This window comes from Tyto alba, unplaced genomic scaffold (assembly GCF_018691265.1).
Source record: "Tyto alba isolate M040663 unplaced genomic scaffold, T.alba_DEE_v4.0 Super-Scaffold_45, whole genome shotgun sequence".
Classification (NCBI taxonomy): domain Eukaryota; kingdom Metazoa; phylum Chordata; class Aves; order Strigiformes; family Tytonidae; genus Tyto; species Tyto alba.
The window spans coordinates 16,260,868-16,278,838 of record NW_024881321.1 but is presented as its reverse complement, the minus strand read 5'-3'; the positions used below and the strand labels follow the sequence as shown (position 1 = coordinate 16,278,838).

Genomic DNA, 17,971 nt, shown 5'->3' with positions numbered 1-17,971 from the left:
TTGGATGCAGGGGAGGAGGGAGGGAAGGGACGAGAAGGTTCCCAAGCCGTCGGTTATATCGGTACGGCGCGTCCTTGGTCAGAGCATCAGTTTGCCTCCCCGCAGGTAACACCCCTTTCCCGTAGTGATGAAGGGGAATAATTGAAGGATACTCTCCGGGGCTAAATCCTGCCCTTGTACTCAGGCGGTGAGCACCCCCGGAGCCAGTGAGACGAGTCGCGGGAGGAAAGCCGGCAAAAGATGCTCCGGCGCTGGGTTAGGCTGGGCGTGTGCGAGCGGCCAAGCCCCGCACAATCCCTCTTCCAGCCCTTGCTGGGGATGTGCAGCCACCGCTTTCAACTCTCCATCTCAGAGATGCACGTTAAACAATCACCCCAGGTGATCACTGGCCCCCAGATTCCCGTTTTTAAAGACTTTAAAAGTTATTTTTAATGGCTCCTGAAGTTTCTTCGCTTCCATTCTTCCATCACTTTTTTTTTTTTTTTTTTTTTTTTTTTGTAAGCAGGCACCATACGTAAATACAAATTGCAGTAAACAGAACGTGAGATCAATCTTGCCATGTATTCTGGACTTTTTATGATATATGGTGGACTGTTCAGAAGTGTATGCTATTGTTAAAGCTGTTTGTGCCGGGTGTGCTAATGCACTGTTTGATTGAGTGAATTAGCAGTCATAACAATCTGGCAGTCTGGCCATAGAAGTGTGCTCAAATTGATTTGTGTTATGGCTGGACTGGAAAATCTAGTGTTAGTTGTTTTTTGCCCTGGGGCATTGTTTGTACCAAACTCCACTTTTCATTTAATTTTCCAATAGATTTTTGAAAGACCAAAAGGTTTGTGATCAACGTTTGCTGCACTTTATTATTATCCAGTTATTAAAAATATCCTATGAGTAATTTCAGGTTGCCCAAAACCTTGCTTTCAATTAGAGTAAACATAATTAGCGTGATGCCGTGCTTGGAATGGTAAAACTCCCTTTGTATCTATTAAGCATGTTATCTTCTTGTCCTGTCACTGAAAGGAATCCAGTTTGTATTTGTATTGGACAAGGTCTGTGCTAGTTTGACTATAATGCAACAATTAGAAAAACAGCACTGCAGTATCCAGTTTCTTATTACTGGTACAACACTTCACACCAGTCTCAACTGCATTCATCTTGTTTTCAATGTTTAGTAAATATCTTGGTGGAAAAAAAAAAAAAAAAAAAAAAAAAAAAAAAAAAGGATCCCAATTCACAGACTTACATTTCTATGAGTCTGTTTTCCTGAGCGATGCAGGGGGGATTTCAGTATGAGGTCCCTCCCTCTTTCTCAGTCTTCCCTCTAAATAACAGATAGCTCCTGAAAGGAGGATTGCTGCTCGAGACCCTGGGGATTAAAAGCAAAGCAGAACTTACCTTCTCTTTGCCAGTACTTGCTCCTTTCTTAGAATCTTCTGATCAGCAGTCGTTTGCCAGAATTATAATGCAGCATGATTAAACCTAAAACATTACTCTATTGATCACACAGGAAGATTTGTGAAATCATTTAGTTTCTTCTCTTCAGAAACTGGTGAACAAAATAGGTCACTAGACAAGGATAAGGCAAAATACAAGACAGAAAGGTGCTTCTCAGGAAAATAAATTCAAAAGAAATGCAGAAAAATATACTGTGGATGAAGTTAACACGTTAATACGCTATTCATCCTTACCAGGTGCCTATCTTCTGTATGCTTCCCCTCCCCCTCGGTCCATTCCTTCACACACGTTCAGAAGATAAATACTTTTCTGTTTTTTTTTCTGAATGAATTTAAATATTTAATTATCAATAATAACAGAAGAAGGGGGAGGGAGCTGATGTACTATCCTATCCCCTGTCAGTCAGGTATTCAGATTCCTTAAAATGCAACAGCAACAATGCATTTTCTAATTGCATTTTAGCCTTTACAGCTGCCCTCAAAATTGTAATCTAATAAAACAGTGAACTCCGTATCAGTCTTTTTTTAGAGCAATAAATTACAATCACTGTCAATATGTTTTACTGCTTTAACATACATTTTAATATAACAAAATGGTCAAAAGCAAAAAAAAAAAAAAAAAAAATGGAGAGGCAGAGAAACAGAGAGAATACCTGCCCTGAACAGTTACATGAACAGAACAGAAACCGTGCTTCAAACAATATTCCAGGAAAGAAATTAAAGACTTCTTAATTAGCGCAGCAATTAAGCTTTCTTGGTCGCATTTTAATCAGCCCAGGCCCTATCAAAGGACAAACAGAACGATTTGCAGGTCTTTGAATTTTAAACAGTCTTATTGATTTCAGCACCATAAGTCTTCACTTGACACAGGGAGAATTTTCAAATATCAGTTACAGTAATTTGAGTTTTGCTGATATCAACTCAGGGAGAAAAAAAAGAAAACGCCCAACAATGTCATTACATAAAAGGATCGGCGAGTAAAAGAAATGCAATCTAAAAAAGTTTACAAAGAGCAACCTCAGGATTTGTTGGTGTGTTTATCTGAGTGTGTGAGCATATGTGTGAGTTAAAGTAAATCCAGTCACTGCCCACAACCATTAGAAACATTTACCAAGCCAACACTTACCAAGAAACACTTACCAAGAGGAGTCTTGAACCTTTCCATAAAACTCTTTCTTTCTAGGTTTCTAACCCCATTGTTGCATTGAAATGACCAAGATTAACTCAAACCTGTGGCAGTAAATCCTTTCAAACTACAATTTCTTTATACGGTTTTGAACCATGAGGATTATATATCCAGAAGGGTACACAGCAAGAAGAAAAGCATAAGGGCTGGCGTGCATCACAGGGAAGGTAGAGAACAAATGAAATGGTGGGTTTCCTAATTCAGAATTCACTCAGATCTCCAAGTGGCAACATCGCACGTGCCTGGCTCTGTCCTGATGTTCTCAAGGACCTGTCCTACCTTCACAGGGTATAAGAGAAGGTGATAGTTGAGGCAAAGAAAATATGGACAGAGTTAATTTTCTACAACTGAAAAAAAAGACAGATGCAGTGTATTTACAGTTTTAAATTGCAAGTTTTATGCAACACTAGATCCCGCCACTGGAACTCAAGTTGTACAAGCTCCTCCAGGTAAACGTTCTGAAAACCACCTAAAAACAGCTTGCAGAAGTGTTCTGCACAACACTTCAAAACAAAATGACACTTTGTATTTTCTTGGTTTTATTTGCCAACTTTAAAGACTTTAGTGCAGGATATCCAAAATTTCATCAGCAAAGGACATCTTTACCGGTATAAAACACAAATTCCCATAGATTGAACTTAAAGTGCAATAAGCAAGTAGATTATATGAGAATATTTTATATCTGATAATATGGAAATTCCCCTGCACTGAATTACTACAGTTGAGATTATCCACTCTGTAGATGTGTCATCTCATGAGTCATATTTCACATTATAGTATACATTAAAAAAAAAAAAAAAAAGCTATGGGCACATACATGCACCACAATTAATTAAGTACACAGTGTATATTTTTAAAACTGCAAGACCTACGTACTCACCAAACCCTATTTTTGCAGACACACCCCCCCACCCCTCCACCCCCATCTGCACGAACGGCCACTTCTTTACCCCTTTAAAAAAAAAAAAAAAAAAAAAAAAAAAGCCAAGTGCCCTCACGACAAGCAGAACAAAGCTCCCAGCTGTCCCGAACACCCCACGCACGCGTGCTGCCACACGCGCCTCAAGACTCCATCCCCAACTTCGGCGGCAGGCAGCTCCCACGCCGCGCACGGCCACGCCACGCCACGGGAGGCGCGGCGCGTCCTGCCGGCTGCGCCACTGCGCATGCGTGGGCAAGCGCAGCAGCTGACTTTCCGCGCTACCTGGCGCTTTGGGGGGGGGGGGGGGGGGGGGGGGGGGGGCCTGTGTGTGTCCCGACACGCCGCTGCGCGGTTTTTGCGCGGAGCCGCCACCTGTTGCGCGGCGGTACCCGCGCGGGGCGGGGCGGGCCGGCCGCTTTCCCCCCTCTCCAAAGTTACTTCGAGTGCCGCCCGCAGCCCCCCTCGGCGCGGTTTCCCCACGGCGTGACCCGCCAGCCCCGCTGGTGCCCTTTGATCCGCGGCCGCTCGCAGGGAACGTCCCCCGCGGGATGCTGCCCTTGCGCGCCCCCCCCCCCCCCCCCCCCCCCGCGCAGCCACCGCCCCCCCGCGCAACAAAAGGGGGCCTTGGCGCTGCCGCCGGACCCTCAACAACAACCCCCACCCCGCCGGGAGGAGCGTTTGTGGTCCCGGGAGTACAACCACCACCGCCGCCACCCAAAAGCAACGCACCCGCCCGGAGGTTTCTGCTTTTGTCCGCGGGTGCCCCCGCCCCAGCCCCGGCAAGGTGTGCGCCCAGCGCCCGCCCCGCGCCCCCCGCTTCCCCCCCCCCCCCCCCCCCCCCCCAATCCCATCCCCCGGCTTCGGGGGGGAACGCTGGAGACGATCGTGTTTCTCCACAAACTGTGTTGACAAGCGACTGCTGAAAAGGGCTGGGAAAATTACATCTCGTCTCTGGTGGGGTGAAATATGAAACATGTAATCTAACGGTTCCTGAAAGGGTGGGGGGTTGAAAGGGGGGGGAGAGAGGGACTTCTCTCCCTCTCGCTCTCTGTTTTCCTGCTCCGGGCTCCTGGTTGGATAATTTGGGTTAATACTAGTGAGTGAGCCTTTTGCTGCTTCAAAGGGTATTTCAAGTTGCCGGAGCTCCTCCCCTCCGCACCGTGTGACAACAACAACTCGTCCAGCGAGCGAGCGAGCGGCGGCGGCGGCAGCCAGCACTTCCCAGCTCATTTTCTCTCTGTCATTCCCCTCTCAATCTTTGATCAATGTACTTGCCAGAGAGAACCGAAGTCCTTCAAACCTCCTCCTTTTCACCTTCCTCTTTAACGTGGTGCTAGACCAAGGACCACAAAAAGAAACTGCCCTCCCCCTCCCCTCGGCCCCAGCCCCGCCGCCCGGAGCGGACTTCTCCTCCTCCTCCTCCTCCTCCGTCCCCACTTGCGGGACACTTTGTGCGTTCTCTCTCTCACTCTGCCCCCTGCTCTCTCGCTCGCCGCAGCACCTGATCCGGGGTTATCCCCCCCTTCTTCTCCCCCCCTCCTCCCTTCTCTCCTTTCCTTTTTTTTTTTTTTTTTTTCTTTCCTGATTTTTTTTTTTTTTTTTTTTTGGTAATTTTCCCCTTTCCCCTGCGTGTGTGTGTGGGAACTTTTCCCCCCTCCCCCTGCCCCCTCCGCCGTATATGTGACCATGGCCGTACCGGCTGCTTTGATCCCTCCGACCCAGCTGGTCCCCCCTCAGCCTCCGGTCTCAACTTCTGCCGCCTGCACCACCACCACCACCACCTCCTCGTCGGCCACCTCCTCTCCGTCTCCGTCCATCGCTCCCCCGCCGGCTGCTTCGGGGACAAACCTATTCCGGCCGGAGCCCATCGCAGCGGCGGCAGCGGCGGCGGCGGCGGCGGCGGCGGCGGCAGCGGCGGCCACAGTCACCTCCACCACCAGCGGCGGCGGCGGTAACGGCAGCGGCGGCGGCGGCAGCGGCGGCGGCAGCGGCGGCGGCGGCAGCCCCAGCCTGGGCACCGGCGGCGGCGGCGGCGGCAGCGGCAGCGGCGGCGGCGGCGGCGGCGGCGGCGGCAGCGGCGGCACCTCCACTCCCAATGCCAGCGCGGCCAGCGCGGCCAGCAGCCTGCCCGGCAAGCCCGTGTACTCGACCCCGTCCCCGGTGGAGAACACCCCCCAGAATAACGAGTGCAAGATGGTGGATCTGAGGGGGGCCAAAGTGGCCTCCTTCACCGTGGAGGGCTGCGAGCTCATCTGCCTGCCCCAGGCTTTCGACCTCTTCCTGAAGCACTTGGTGGGGGGCTTGCACACGGTCTACACCAAGCTGAAGCGGCTGGAGATCACGCCCGTGGTCTGCAACGTGGAGCAGGTCCGCATCCTGAGGGGTCTGGGGGCCATCCAGCCTGGGGTCAACCGCTGCAAACTCATCTCCAGGAAGGATTTCGAGACCCTCTACAACGACTGCACCAACGCCAGGTAACCGCCGCAAGGCACACGCACACCCCACGACACCCCCCCCCCCCCCCCACCCCCCCCAGCCCACGCCGCCGCCCCCGTCCCACCCCCGCGCGGTGCGGCCCGGGCGAGCGTTGCGCCGCTTCCCGCTGCCCCTGCGCGGGCCCGGGGGGACGGGGGGGGGGGTCGGCCTGCGCCCTGCGGCCACATGCGCTCGCCCCCCCCTACCCCGCCTCTCCATCGCTACCCCGGCGGCCTCCTCCGCAACCGGCTGCGCCGCTTCTTGGTGGGACGGAGGGAGAGAGGGAGGAGAAAGGTGTGTGTGGGGGGTTGTTTCTGGTTCCCCCCCCCCCCCCATGTGCCGTGCAAGTGTCGCCCTGTCCTTGTCCCCTTCTCTACCCCCCGGCCGAGGCGTGCCGGGGGCTCGGGGCGGCCACGGGTAGCGCAGCGCGCTGCTTACGCAGAAAGGGGGGGGAGCGGTAGCCAAAAAGTGCTTTCTGACCGACACGCATCCCCCCCCCCGCAAGTTTATCCTTGGATGTATCTTTAAAACGGGCAACCCTGGGAAAAAGCTGCCCGGAGGGTGCACAGGAGTGGGCGGGGAATGGTCCTGTAGGGTGGGGGGGGGGGGGGGGGGGCAGACGGGGGACACGGCGACACACAGATACTCGGTGTTCGCATGAATGGGATGAGGCGCGGGGCTGCCTCCCGGGCGGAGGGCTCTATCGGGGGGGGGGGGGTGGGGGGGGTGGAGGCCACTTGGCCATCAGCTGCTGTCATATATCCGAAGGGGCACGTGCACTTTTTGTATAGGTCTATGAGGCAGTTGCCACATGGCGAACGGGGGGGGGGGGGGGGGGGGGGATGTTGTGGGGTGTGGAGGGAGGGCGGGAAGACGGCGAGGTGGAGGAGGAGGAGGAGGTGGTAGTGGCGGCGGCTGCTTTGCTTTGGGGTAGCGGGGAGAGGTGCCAGGCGGCCGGGCTGGCCAGCTCCCCCGGGGCAGGGGGGGTGGTGTTGGGGGGGCGGGGGGGGGGGAGGCCGGTTTCGGTCCTCGAGGAGCAGGTGCGAGCAGCTCCCGGCCCCCGCCGGCCGGGGAGGAGGCGACGGGGATCAGCCGGGAGCGCGGAAGGGATTTGGGGAGGCCGAATCACGTTACCGCGCAGAATAACGCGGGCGCGGTGGCGGGGATGGGCGCCGGGGGCGGGAGAGAAGCGCTCCGGATGCGAGCGGTGAGGCGGGAAACGCCGCGCGCCTCTGCGCGCTCCCTCCGCGGGTTGGGGGGGGGGGGGGGGGGGCTGGGGGGGGGGTGCCGCCCAGGAGAGGCGAAGCCCCAAACTTGGTGCAACCGAGGAGGGCGCGGGGGGGGGGGGGGGGGGGGGGGGAAGAGGGATCTGGCGAAAGAGGAAATTCCTGCTGCAATAGCCGCCTGCTTCGCAGCTGAGGGCGAAAGCGTGGGGCGGTTATCTCAGTCTGTAGGTTACAGGGCTGAATCCGCTCGATAAGGAGAAGGGATCGCATAGCTGCCGTGACCCCGAGATCAGAGCGATCGCAAGCGCCTCCCGTTCCCGGGGGCTCCCCCAGCCTCGGGCGGGGCGGTGGGAACTGCCCACGGCGCGGAGGCTCGCCGCGGAGGAGGTCGTAGGGCAGAGTCCCGACGCTGCTTTCAGTATACGCAAACGAACAGACCGGCATCGTTTCACTTTCCTATTGTCAGAATTCAAGGTGCAGCAACAGCCAACACGTGGGGAGTTTAACCCCGTGCGATGCCGTGCTCCTTCCCTTCCCCGGTGGCGGGGGACACACACACACACACACATCCCTCCTTCCCCCCTGCCTGAGGTGGCTGGGGGTGGGAGTTGGGACTCATTAGCGTAGGGCGAGAGCAACTTACTCTGCACTTGCTGTCGCTAGATGGATTGTTGAAGTTCCTGAATATTCAGGGCAGCAGGACAAAACAGCCTGGAATAACTTCCAAGCGCTGACATAACTGTAGCTCCTCGGGTAACTCTGCTGTTGTTTCATGTGGAATCAACATGAATATTAATAGGTGCTCACAGGCGATTTTTTTTTTTTGCGTTTTTTTTTTTTTTTTTGTTGTTGTTGTTTGTTTGTTTGTTTGTGTGTGTGGCATGTAACTTGTAACAACTCTGCACGAGTTCCAAGGTTTGGTCCTTAAAATAAACTGATGGAAGCTTTATTTTGCTACGGTCATACTGTGTGAATTTAATTTGAACATGTGAAATTAAAAAATAGAGAAACTTTTTTTTTTGGGGGGGGGGGGGGGGCGGGGAGGAGCACGGGGACACCGATTCCTGGACTTGGCAGGTCTATAAAAGGGTTTGGCAGGCTGGTTGTAACATGGGTTGATTATGTCAACAGCACAGAATCGGCCGTGTTTCAGCTGTTTCTGAGGTCTGCTGTGTTACCAGACAGCGTAGGAGAAATTGCAGTAGTGGGTTCAGAAGTGGATAGGATTTGACCCTTAAAAAGCGTAATTGTAGTAGATTTATTTATACATCCATTAAGCAAATAACTTAATGGAAAGGATATACAATAGGTATGCAAAATGTATTATTACAGTATAGACGAATAAAGCAAAGTGGGTCAGTGAGTTTTGGTCAAAGTGGATGCTATCATCAGCAGAGAAAAATGTATTTACTTTCTGGGTTTCCCTTCCAATACATTTCATTCTGATTCTTCTTTCCTTACAAATTAATTATTTTTAATTATTTCTGACATTACAGTAATTACGCAGGATATTTTGATCTACTTGGCTTAGTGATTTAAGCGACCTTTCCAGACTCTCAGTCACTGCATACTTTAGCTGGGTGATGCCTTTTGTATCCTGGGTGTACACTTACTGTTGAGATGGAAGCTGTAAGAGCCAACTCCATGACAGTGGTTAAATTGTTACACTCATCAGATTCAAAAATTTTGAACCAGCATCTTATCACTGTTATATTTGTCTCATAATCAGCTGATGCACTCGAATACGCTAATCCCTTTTTGGAAAGCTTCATCAAGGTTAATACGTTATTTAATCAAAAAAGGCATCCAAATAAAGCCATTACTTTGTTGTTCTGTAAATGGATTGAATTGTTAGTTGCCAGTTGCTGTGGAAATAATTTGTAATAACTTATTTCGAGAGGGAAAAGTTTTAGACGTGTTTCACCAAAATGATACATTTTAACTGTGATATTGCTATTTAAAAAAATCGATAAAACAAAAATCAATAAAACACCAAGGGATTTTCTATTGAATGCTTAATGTGGAGGTCTGTAAAGTGAATTGGTTTCTGTGTTTATTTGTGATACTACTAATAATAACATGACACTAAAGGACCTTTTTCTAAATTAGGCTTCTGTATCAGTTCACTGGAAAAATAAGCTTCCGTTGTGGAAGATGACTTTTCTTTTCTGGTCGTACTGACCTTTGCTTTTATTTTCCTCATAAAAAGCACTGGTCGCCAAACAGAAATCCAGGAAATAGCAAACTGTGCATTTAGCTTACATTCCGATTAAACGGTTTGACATTAATGGGATGCTAGAAAGCCATGTGCCAAACAAATAGGGGAACGATAAAGGCAAAACATGGGAAATACTTAAAGCTACTAGATGCCAATCGAGTCAGGTTTCTTCAGTGTGTGCGTGAAAGAGAGTAGTGAACTGTGCGTTGGATGTCACCTGCCTAGGATTAATGACCTGGAAGATATTGATCCCAGATTGTTTCTGGTCTCTTGTGTTTTGAGCACTTGTCGTGGAATTTTACCATGCTGGGTCCCTTCCTGGAGTTTTCCCATAGACTTAGGCTGGCTGTGGATTGTGCCCACCCGAGTAAAGACTAAAAGCGTGTGCCTTCTTCTGACCTCCCTCCTGTGGCCAGGATATGTTAATCTTTTCTGACATCTGAAGATGATTTTGAATGAGTTCATTGACATTCATACTTAAGGCAGGGAATTATTTGCACTGTTTGGAAGCTATTTACAAATTTTGGAAAACCACCTAATTGATTTTTGAGTATAAAGGGGAAAGATGCCGAACATGAAACAATTCTCTTCAGAGCCTGTCTTACGTGGCAGTTACTCAGTCTTTCTTTGCTGGCTTCTGCACCTCTCGAATTATGTGCTTGTGCTTATCTAGCATGTGCTTGTTTACTGCATAGTGCACACTTACATGTTTTTTTTTCTGTTTGTAATAATTAAAGGAGCATCTCACCCAGATAGGTTAGTACAGATCGTAGGTACTTTAAATGAACAGGTCAGCAAGTGCAGCTGGAAGGAATGTCAAATATATAGTATCTGTGGTTTATATTGATGACCTTCCTTCTTGCTACAGATTACTAAAGTATAATCAGCAGAAATATGGTAGGTTTTACAAGCAAAGACGACTTCAGGAAGGCCAGAGGATAAATTGTAGTAACTATAAAGGAGCAAAAGGTTTGGAGGTGGCTTCCTCAGACTTAAAAAAACCTTAAAGGCTCTAGCCGCTTGCAGTAACAGAACTTTCATACCCATTTTATGGTATTTATTCATTAGTAAATATTATAAATTTGAAGCTGAGATCTTTGGACCATACTTACTACAACCGGACAGACTATTTATCCCTTTAATCTGATACTTAGTCCCTGGCAGTAGCCCAATATCTGATACTTGAGGAAGGGAATGCTTCTCCCCAGTGCACGTTTGTCGCCCGTTGAGCGAACGCTGCCGGGGCTGTTCCTGAGCAGGGATGTGAGGGGCTGCTAGTGATGGGCAGAGAGATGGTTTTTTCCTGTCTGCTTCACATGATTTTCCTCAAATATTCAATCTGATTAACTCCTCCTTTATCTTATAGCTGTGAATAGTGGTAAAGTTCTCTGGCTTCTGTTTGATTTTTTTTTTTTCTTTTTTTCTTTTTAAGAAAGCTTTTACTGGTATCTCTAGTTTCTATAAAAATGCACAGTTTTGTTGCCAGTTTTGTATCAGCTTTACTGATGAGAACGGACAGTGTGAGAGCACAGCAAACAGCTTTGTTATTTCCACAAACCCCTGCTATCTCTCTTCAGATGCTCACTTCGATTTGAGGCCTCCGCTCTTTCTTTCCGGAGCTGTGGGCACGATGCCTGGGGCTGCTGGTCCCGCCTGGGGTGCCGGGAGGGAGCACCCCACAGTGTGCCCCCACGGGCCGGCACTTGGGGGGTCGCTGCCCCCACACCGGCTGTGCTGCTCCACCACTCCTCAGCACTGTAAACCCAAATACACTTACAGTAATTGTATTTACGACTTGTCTGCCTCGTGTGTTTTTGTAATCTGGAGTGTGTTTTCAATGTTTGTTGGAAATTATAATTTTGTTTGACTGCCATTTAGTATCTCTTCTGTTTTCTTCTGTTACTAGATCGTTCCAGACGGCTGTTTTTGCCTATCACTGCGATTCATCATCTAAAGTGAATTGCATATGAAGCAGGGAATTGTCATACACTGGATTGAATTTTAATATTTTCATTTTAAACTGTATTGTAGATATGTTAAATTATTACTGCAATCTCTGCTGGTCTGGTACAGGTAAATCTCTTTCAGCATTGCCAGTACTGCCTCTTTGTGGAGGAGCTTTACAAGTTTAGCTGTAAAAATTAATTTCTGGCTGCAGGATAGCAGAGGGAGTAGTCAGAAACTACCGAGTTTTATCAAAATTGTATGAGCCAGCAAACCAAGAGTCTGAAACAACCACGGTGCCTGTCTGCTTTTAAGCAACAGGACTGGATTTAGTTCCTCTTTGTTCTTTTGCAAGTTAAATATGTTCAGTTTTAAAAATAATGTTTGGGACATCTGCTTTGCATTATGAGTTAATTCCATTCATTGTTTTAAAATAGTTATTAACCTTTTGCAAATTATATACTGCACATGAACAGTAATTTTTTCAATAATCTTTAAATGTGCATACTGTAACAGCGCCATAATGTGGACTGACATAATATGAATTGACAGTAAATTTTTAGTTGCCTAAATACGTATGTAAATGACAGAGCTGAAGAGTCATCTGCAAAAAGCTATTATGATCCAGAGAGTTAATTCATACATAGATAATTTCTCCAGCGTGCATTAAGGAAGAATTTTTCTTTTTCAATTATCATTTAAATTATTTTCAAAAATCCTGAAACATAAACCAAAAATCTTTATATTTAGAGTCAAGGTATGTCTGTGACTTGAAATGATGAAATCCAGGTTGCTTTGAGGAGTAACTTTATCCTTAACCCACTATGTTCTGCTTATTTATCTGATACGGTGCTCAGCCGGGGGCACCTCCTAACAAGTGCTGATGTTTCATTTCATAAGCAGTGCAGAATATTGAACTGTAATAATATATTAAATGTGGAATTTTAGCATTAACTGTGAACTGTTTTGAAATGTTTTTTTTTAATGGAAGAAAAAGGGTAGTAGTGTATTTTCTGTAGCGTAAAGTAGGAAGATGCTGTCACTGAATTTCGTGAGAGGAAGGATCAGCTTTTGACCGTACAGTTATGTCCCACTTTGGAATTCTTTACTCTAAATCACTGATAGCGATGAGCTGGGAAACTACACAGGGGAAGGATAACTCCATAAATACCGAATAGTTGCATTCTCTCCTGTGAGTTTCTGTAGATGGGATTAGAGATGGGATATTGGACTGAAAGGACCCTGAGCGGCAGTTCAGGATACATTCACCAAAACTAATGAAACTGCTTGCATGAGTTGTGACTGAGGAAATGGATCGCAAAATGTATTTCAGTTCACAGTGCTTTAAACGATATTTTGTGATGGTTACATTTAAAGTCAACATCCTCCTGCGGCAGGTGTATGAATGTATACAATACAATTTGTAGAATTGTATGGAAAGATCTTGTAAATCATGTGTATCCAGTTTATTAGGTATATAAAGAAACTTTTTAAAATGGTATAAGGCTATTTTTTAATATTCTTATTATTCTGGTTTTAATGTAATAAAAGTCTAAAGTTTTTATTGTGCACCCCTGAGAATACTCATGTAGGTTAACACCTACATAATTTTTTGTTCATTATTCTGTTTAAAGGTACCCTGTTCACTCCAAAACTAATTTACTGTAAATACTTTCTTTACATCCTGTATACTTTACATCTTCCTTGTGAAGAAGAAAGTTATTTCAGTATGAAAAGAGATATACTTTTTGGTACAAATATCAAACAGTGGGATTTTATGTCAGTTGAAAGGCTGAAATTAGCCATAGTCCAGGAACAGTGGAGCAGGTGCAATTAAAATTTCCCAGTGCACCTCGCCACACTGGGTGTTCTTTTTTCCACTAAAATAAGAGTATGTTTTAGTCATGTATTTTTATTCATCCTTCGATTTATAGAATCATTCTCTAAATTAGCCAAATAGCTAAATTCTACCTAAATTCCTTTTGATCCAAAGTGAGCTCGGGTTCAAGCAAAGCTTTCAGGCTAGTTTTCTTATTCACGTTATACTTTTATGCGATACTAAGAATACTGAAGAAAACACACATTAACTATCAAGACATGTATTTTTTATATTGAATTAGTTCCTTAGATTGTATGACTAGCTGAGAGTGCCATACATAGGTGTGCGTACAGACTACCTAGCTGACAGGGTAACAAGAGTTACATACTGGGATTGAATGGGCCTGGCGGAGGAGGGGGAAAAAGGGGAGTACGTGGGACTACTGCAAACATTTTAGAATAATTGGCAGCTAAAATATATTTGTAACATTACAGTGTCATGGTTGAAGTTCATAATTCTGAATAACATTTATGTTAGATCACTTGTTAACGATACCGTATTGAGAACAGGCAATAAGTATTTTACATTTGGACCAAAAGCTGTTGTTCAGGACATGTCTCTCAGAATGTGCTTGCATTTACAAATTGTTGTATGATAGAAATTATTTTTAAATCTTACATTTGGGAAATGCTTTGCTTTTTCATTTTATGTAAAAAAATAGTAAGGGATTGAAAAGAAAGAGTTATATAAAGTAAACTATAAAGGGAACAGTTAATATATAATTACGTATTTTATTACTATTTACATCTTTTGTAACCTTGATTTAATGTTGTTCTCATACTTACTACTGAATTCCTTTTTTTAATAAAGAGCTTGGTCATGATATTATGTATGGGACAGAAGAAAGGTGCTTTCAGATTCTAGGTACTGTATTTTTAAGAGAAGTAGAAACAATGCATTACGTTTTATCGGTGATAAATCTAGTCAGGGCTTATTAATAGTTTGAGCATTCTTTAAAAAACATTACTAAAGCTATTATTTTTGAATTATGCTTTTCCAAATGTAGTAAAAATATAAACTTAATATTTTAATTGGTTTATATCATGTTTTAATGGATGCCAGTGTTATCTGTCTTTATGAAGCATATAATTTGTTTCCTGTCTCCTGGCCTGTTGTAAAAACCTTTCTTTGTTGGAGAAGGTCACCTGTAGGACTTAGCTATTTACATTAAAATAAAAATGCTGTGGTTTTAAATCATATGCTTAACTTTAAGAATGTGGATAGTCCTGTTGCTTTCAATAGCCTACATACATCTTTTAAACCAAACATATGCAAAATAATTTTGGAAGTGCTATAAAAGAATCAGTTGACATCTTTGGTAAGAAGCTGTCTTACTGTATACTTTCTTGCATTTGTAGGGACAGTTTGAAGGCACTGAAAAAATGCTTTAGACTTAGTGTCCTGTAAATTAACACTTGTTGAATAAAGTAGATTCATTATGCATTTTTTTTAACATTTTTGTGAGTATTGTCTTACTTCGTATTAATTAATATTTTGGAAATCAATGCAATGTCTTGGCAGGAAGGAGTATCAGAATTTGGTATAACCCATGGCTTCGTAGTCCCTGCTGGGATTTTTTGCATTCGTTTTTGTAGCACAGAAGCAGCCTATCTCTTTTTGAGGGGAATGGGTGCTTCCAAGATGTGTGCCATGGCTGTCACTTTTCACATTTTCATTCTGATACTCACTGATAGTTTGGTAGGAGGGAAGTGAAACCATTTTCCAATTGTTTTCTGTTTCCATAAATTTCTGCTTAAAAGCTTGTGAGAACAGTTCTTACAATGTGATGATATGTAACGCTTTATTATTTCTCTGTGTCTGTATTTACCAACAGAGACTAATATGCCATGATACTGTTGCAACTTTTGTTGCATGTAAGCAGGATCAGGTTTTTTTTTTTGTTTGTTTGTTTGTTTGTTTGTTTGTTTTTTATTTGATACTCATAGCTTTTAACAGGCCAGCTTAAAAAATAAACATGAAATGCTAATAAATTATTTTGTCTTACATTATTGTGTATTGTAGATGGCTTATGGTTCTACTGATTCCCTTAAAAATTAATTTGCTGCTGAAATACCATGTTAAAAATACAGTAGTAGAAAATGAAGCTCCTTCTACAGTAATTTACAGTTTAAAGTATAGCTATGTATAAAATACATTTTTGAGAAGCTATGAGGGAAATGTATTAGAAATACTAATTTAACAGCATATAGCTGTTTGAGGAGCACATTTACAAATTGTGTGAGGAAGGAGTCATAACATTTCCTGGGGAGGGCATCAGTGATGTTTTTAGTCGAGGTGTTTGGGTATAGCCACAGCTGTTGGGTTGGCTTGAGGCCATCTCAAGGTGTACAACAGGTGGGTTGTGGCTAAGAATTAATAAAATTTCAACAGATTTTACCATTTAGAGCTTCTCTGGCATCATCCCAGTAGAGTGGAGGAAAGGCTGAAATTTATATTCAGAACCGGCAGCCCACCTCCAGAGTGTGTAGAGCTTTAGGTTTACAGAAAGTAATTTGCTTAAAGACCCTGAAGTTTTTTGTCCATTATGCTTCATCCACTCTTCGAATTTGTTGTTAAAAGCTCCCCTATGGGAGTTTGTCCCTGTGGAGAGGTCCGTGCAGAGATCAGTCTGCCTGTGGGCTGAGATGGGGCAGTTCTGGGTGCCTCCTGGCCTTCGTCCTGCGCATGGATTTACAGGCATACATTGGAAGATGTTTGTGTGGAACTGGCCAATGCACCTTTACACAGCCTGGGCAACCGTTGGTAGACCCAGAAGGAGTATGGTCCCATATGGGGTGATTTGTGTCCTTCAGTGAGCGGTCAGACTCAACCCAGTACCACTCCAGCTTCACTGCAGCGAAGTTCAGACCTTAGAACACAGTGCGTGGGACATGATGTCAAACATCACAATTTCAGGTTGTTCCTGAGGAAGTGGAGCCTCTGAGGCACTTAGCTCTCTGCTGCTGAGCTGCTGCTGATATGGGTCTGCCAAGTACAGGTTTCATCTTTTCGGTGACCCATTCTACGATTTTTTGTCTCGTTGCACCTTATTTTACATGTTTTATTACTTAAATTAGGATAATACAATGATATTATGAGAGGTAATAAAATAATAGTTATGAAACGCATTGTGAAGCAGTCATGTATTCACAAATATTCCAAAGTATGACTACATGAGTAAAACATTTTGACATTAAAGGAGAAGGATGTCGTCAGCTAAAACTGCTGGCATTGTTATGTGATAAGGTTGTCTGCTCTTTTATTTGGTGTGCCAGCTGATGAAAGAAAAATATTTATTTTGTTAGAGATGAAAAACACAGGCATTTTCATCAGCTTAAATGAAAAGAGCCAACTAGTTCTAAATACTGTTTTGTGAAATGGTGTTTCACCCTTGTAAGTGGTTTTCTGTGTGGAAGGTGTGCTGTAATCGGGATGGGTCTATCTTTTCAGCTCGGCTAATCGTTTCCTTTCACAAATCCAGAATGCATGCAGATTTGAACTTGTAGCCAGGAAAAAGTGCTACCATGCTTCAAATTGCCAAAGGACCTCAAGGGACGGAAACTTGACCTGGTTTTATGAAACCATAGAATTACATTTATACAAGTTACCCCATGGGAAAGGAATGAACTGATCCCAATTCATTTCTAAATACTGGGGCCTTATGGGTCACATTTGAATTCTCTCCTACACCTGTTTTGCTACTAAATTTTTCTGAGGACATTTTTAGAAACTTACTTTACATTAGGTATGGGTCATGTGCCTAATATTTAACAGTTCAGTGTTCTAATTCTTGAAAATGTCTAATGGTTTCTCAATATAATTAAGCTGCAAAAAGCTTAAATTATAGAATTTGTTCGGTATGGGCTAAGTCCTCAAACCATGAACTCTCCTCTGGGTTTAGTGACTTAGGCTTCATTTTCCTGCATGTGAAATGTGAACATAGAGCAGGCAGCGACTATAGTCAGTACCTGTTGTGTAGGCTATAGAGAAGAGAGTGACTCTTCAGATGGGTCATTGGGCTGCTCATCTGGGACGTGGGACACAGTAGTTCAAGGTTCAAAAAGGGTTACCCAGTGAGACAGTATACAAGAAGACACTGAGACTCCTTTCTTCCTGCCTCCAAAATGACTTTTCTCTTTCCCTCAATTAAACTAAAAAATGGGCATTTGGAAAATCTGGGTTCAGACCTCCTCTTGGAGCTAATGAAAGTAATGAGTAGGTGCTACCATGACTTTCCTCTTTCAGTACTTTGGTTTGAGCTAGAAGCTTAAATACCCTACAGTGAGTGCTCACACCTCTCTGGTGGGGTGGTATGGTACTTAAGGTGTCCAGGTGGTTCTGCCAGTGTAGTGCCAGGTTGGAGTATGCCAGCTAAGTTGAAACAATGGGCCCTAAGGACAGGGAAGGGCTCCTTAGTTTATTTGAATATCTGAAACTGTATGCTTACATTAAAATTAGAATTAGCTTGCATTTTGATTTATTTAACAAACTGAGTGCTCTATTCAGTTTAAGTTTGCCTCAGCAATTACTATTCCACAGAGGCTCTGCAAACCTTCCAGGCTTTGCTTCTACTTTCCTGTGGAAACCATTTCCTATTCGCAAGCAATCTTTCCCATCCTTGAAATATGTTTTCAGCACTGAAATTGGCATTAAGTGCCTGCGTAAGT

At 45.0% G+C, this 17,971-nt stretch overlaps 1 protein-coding gene across 4 annotated transcripts in view; it reads left to right on the top strand.

Annotated features, from left to right (window-relative positions):
* The first annotated feature begins 5,175 nt into the window (after positions 1 to 5,175).
* The window catches only part of DACH1 (dachshund family transcription factor 1), a 364,095-nt gene continuing 351,299 nt past the window's right edge, over positions 5,176 to 17,971 (top strand). For all 4 annotated transcript variants that reach the window (XM_042805982.1, XM_042805980.1, XM_042805983.1 and 1 more), the window contains exon 1: positions 5,176 to 6,036. In XM_042805982.1, coding sequence (XP_042661916.1) covers positions 5,249 to 6,036 — 788 coding nt within the window. In that variant the 5' untranslated portion in view covers positions 5,176 to 5,248. The remainder of the gene's footprint in view (positions 6,037 to 17,971) is intronic.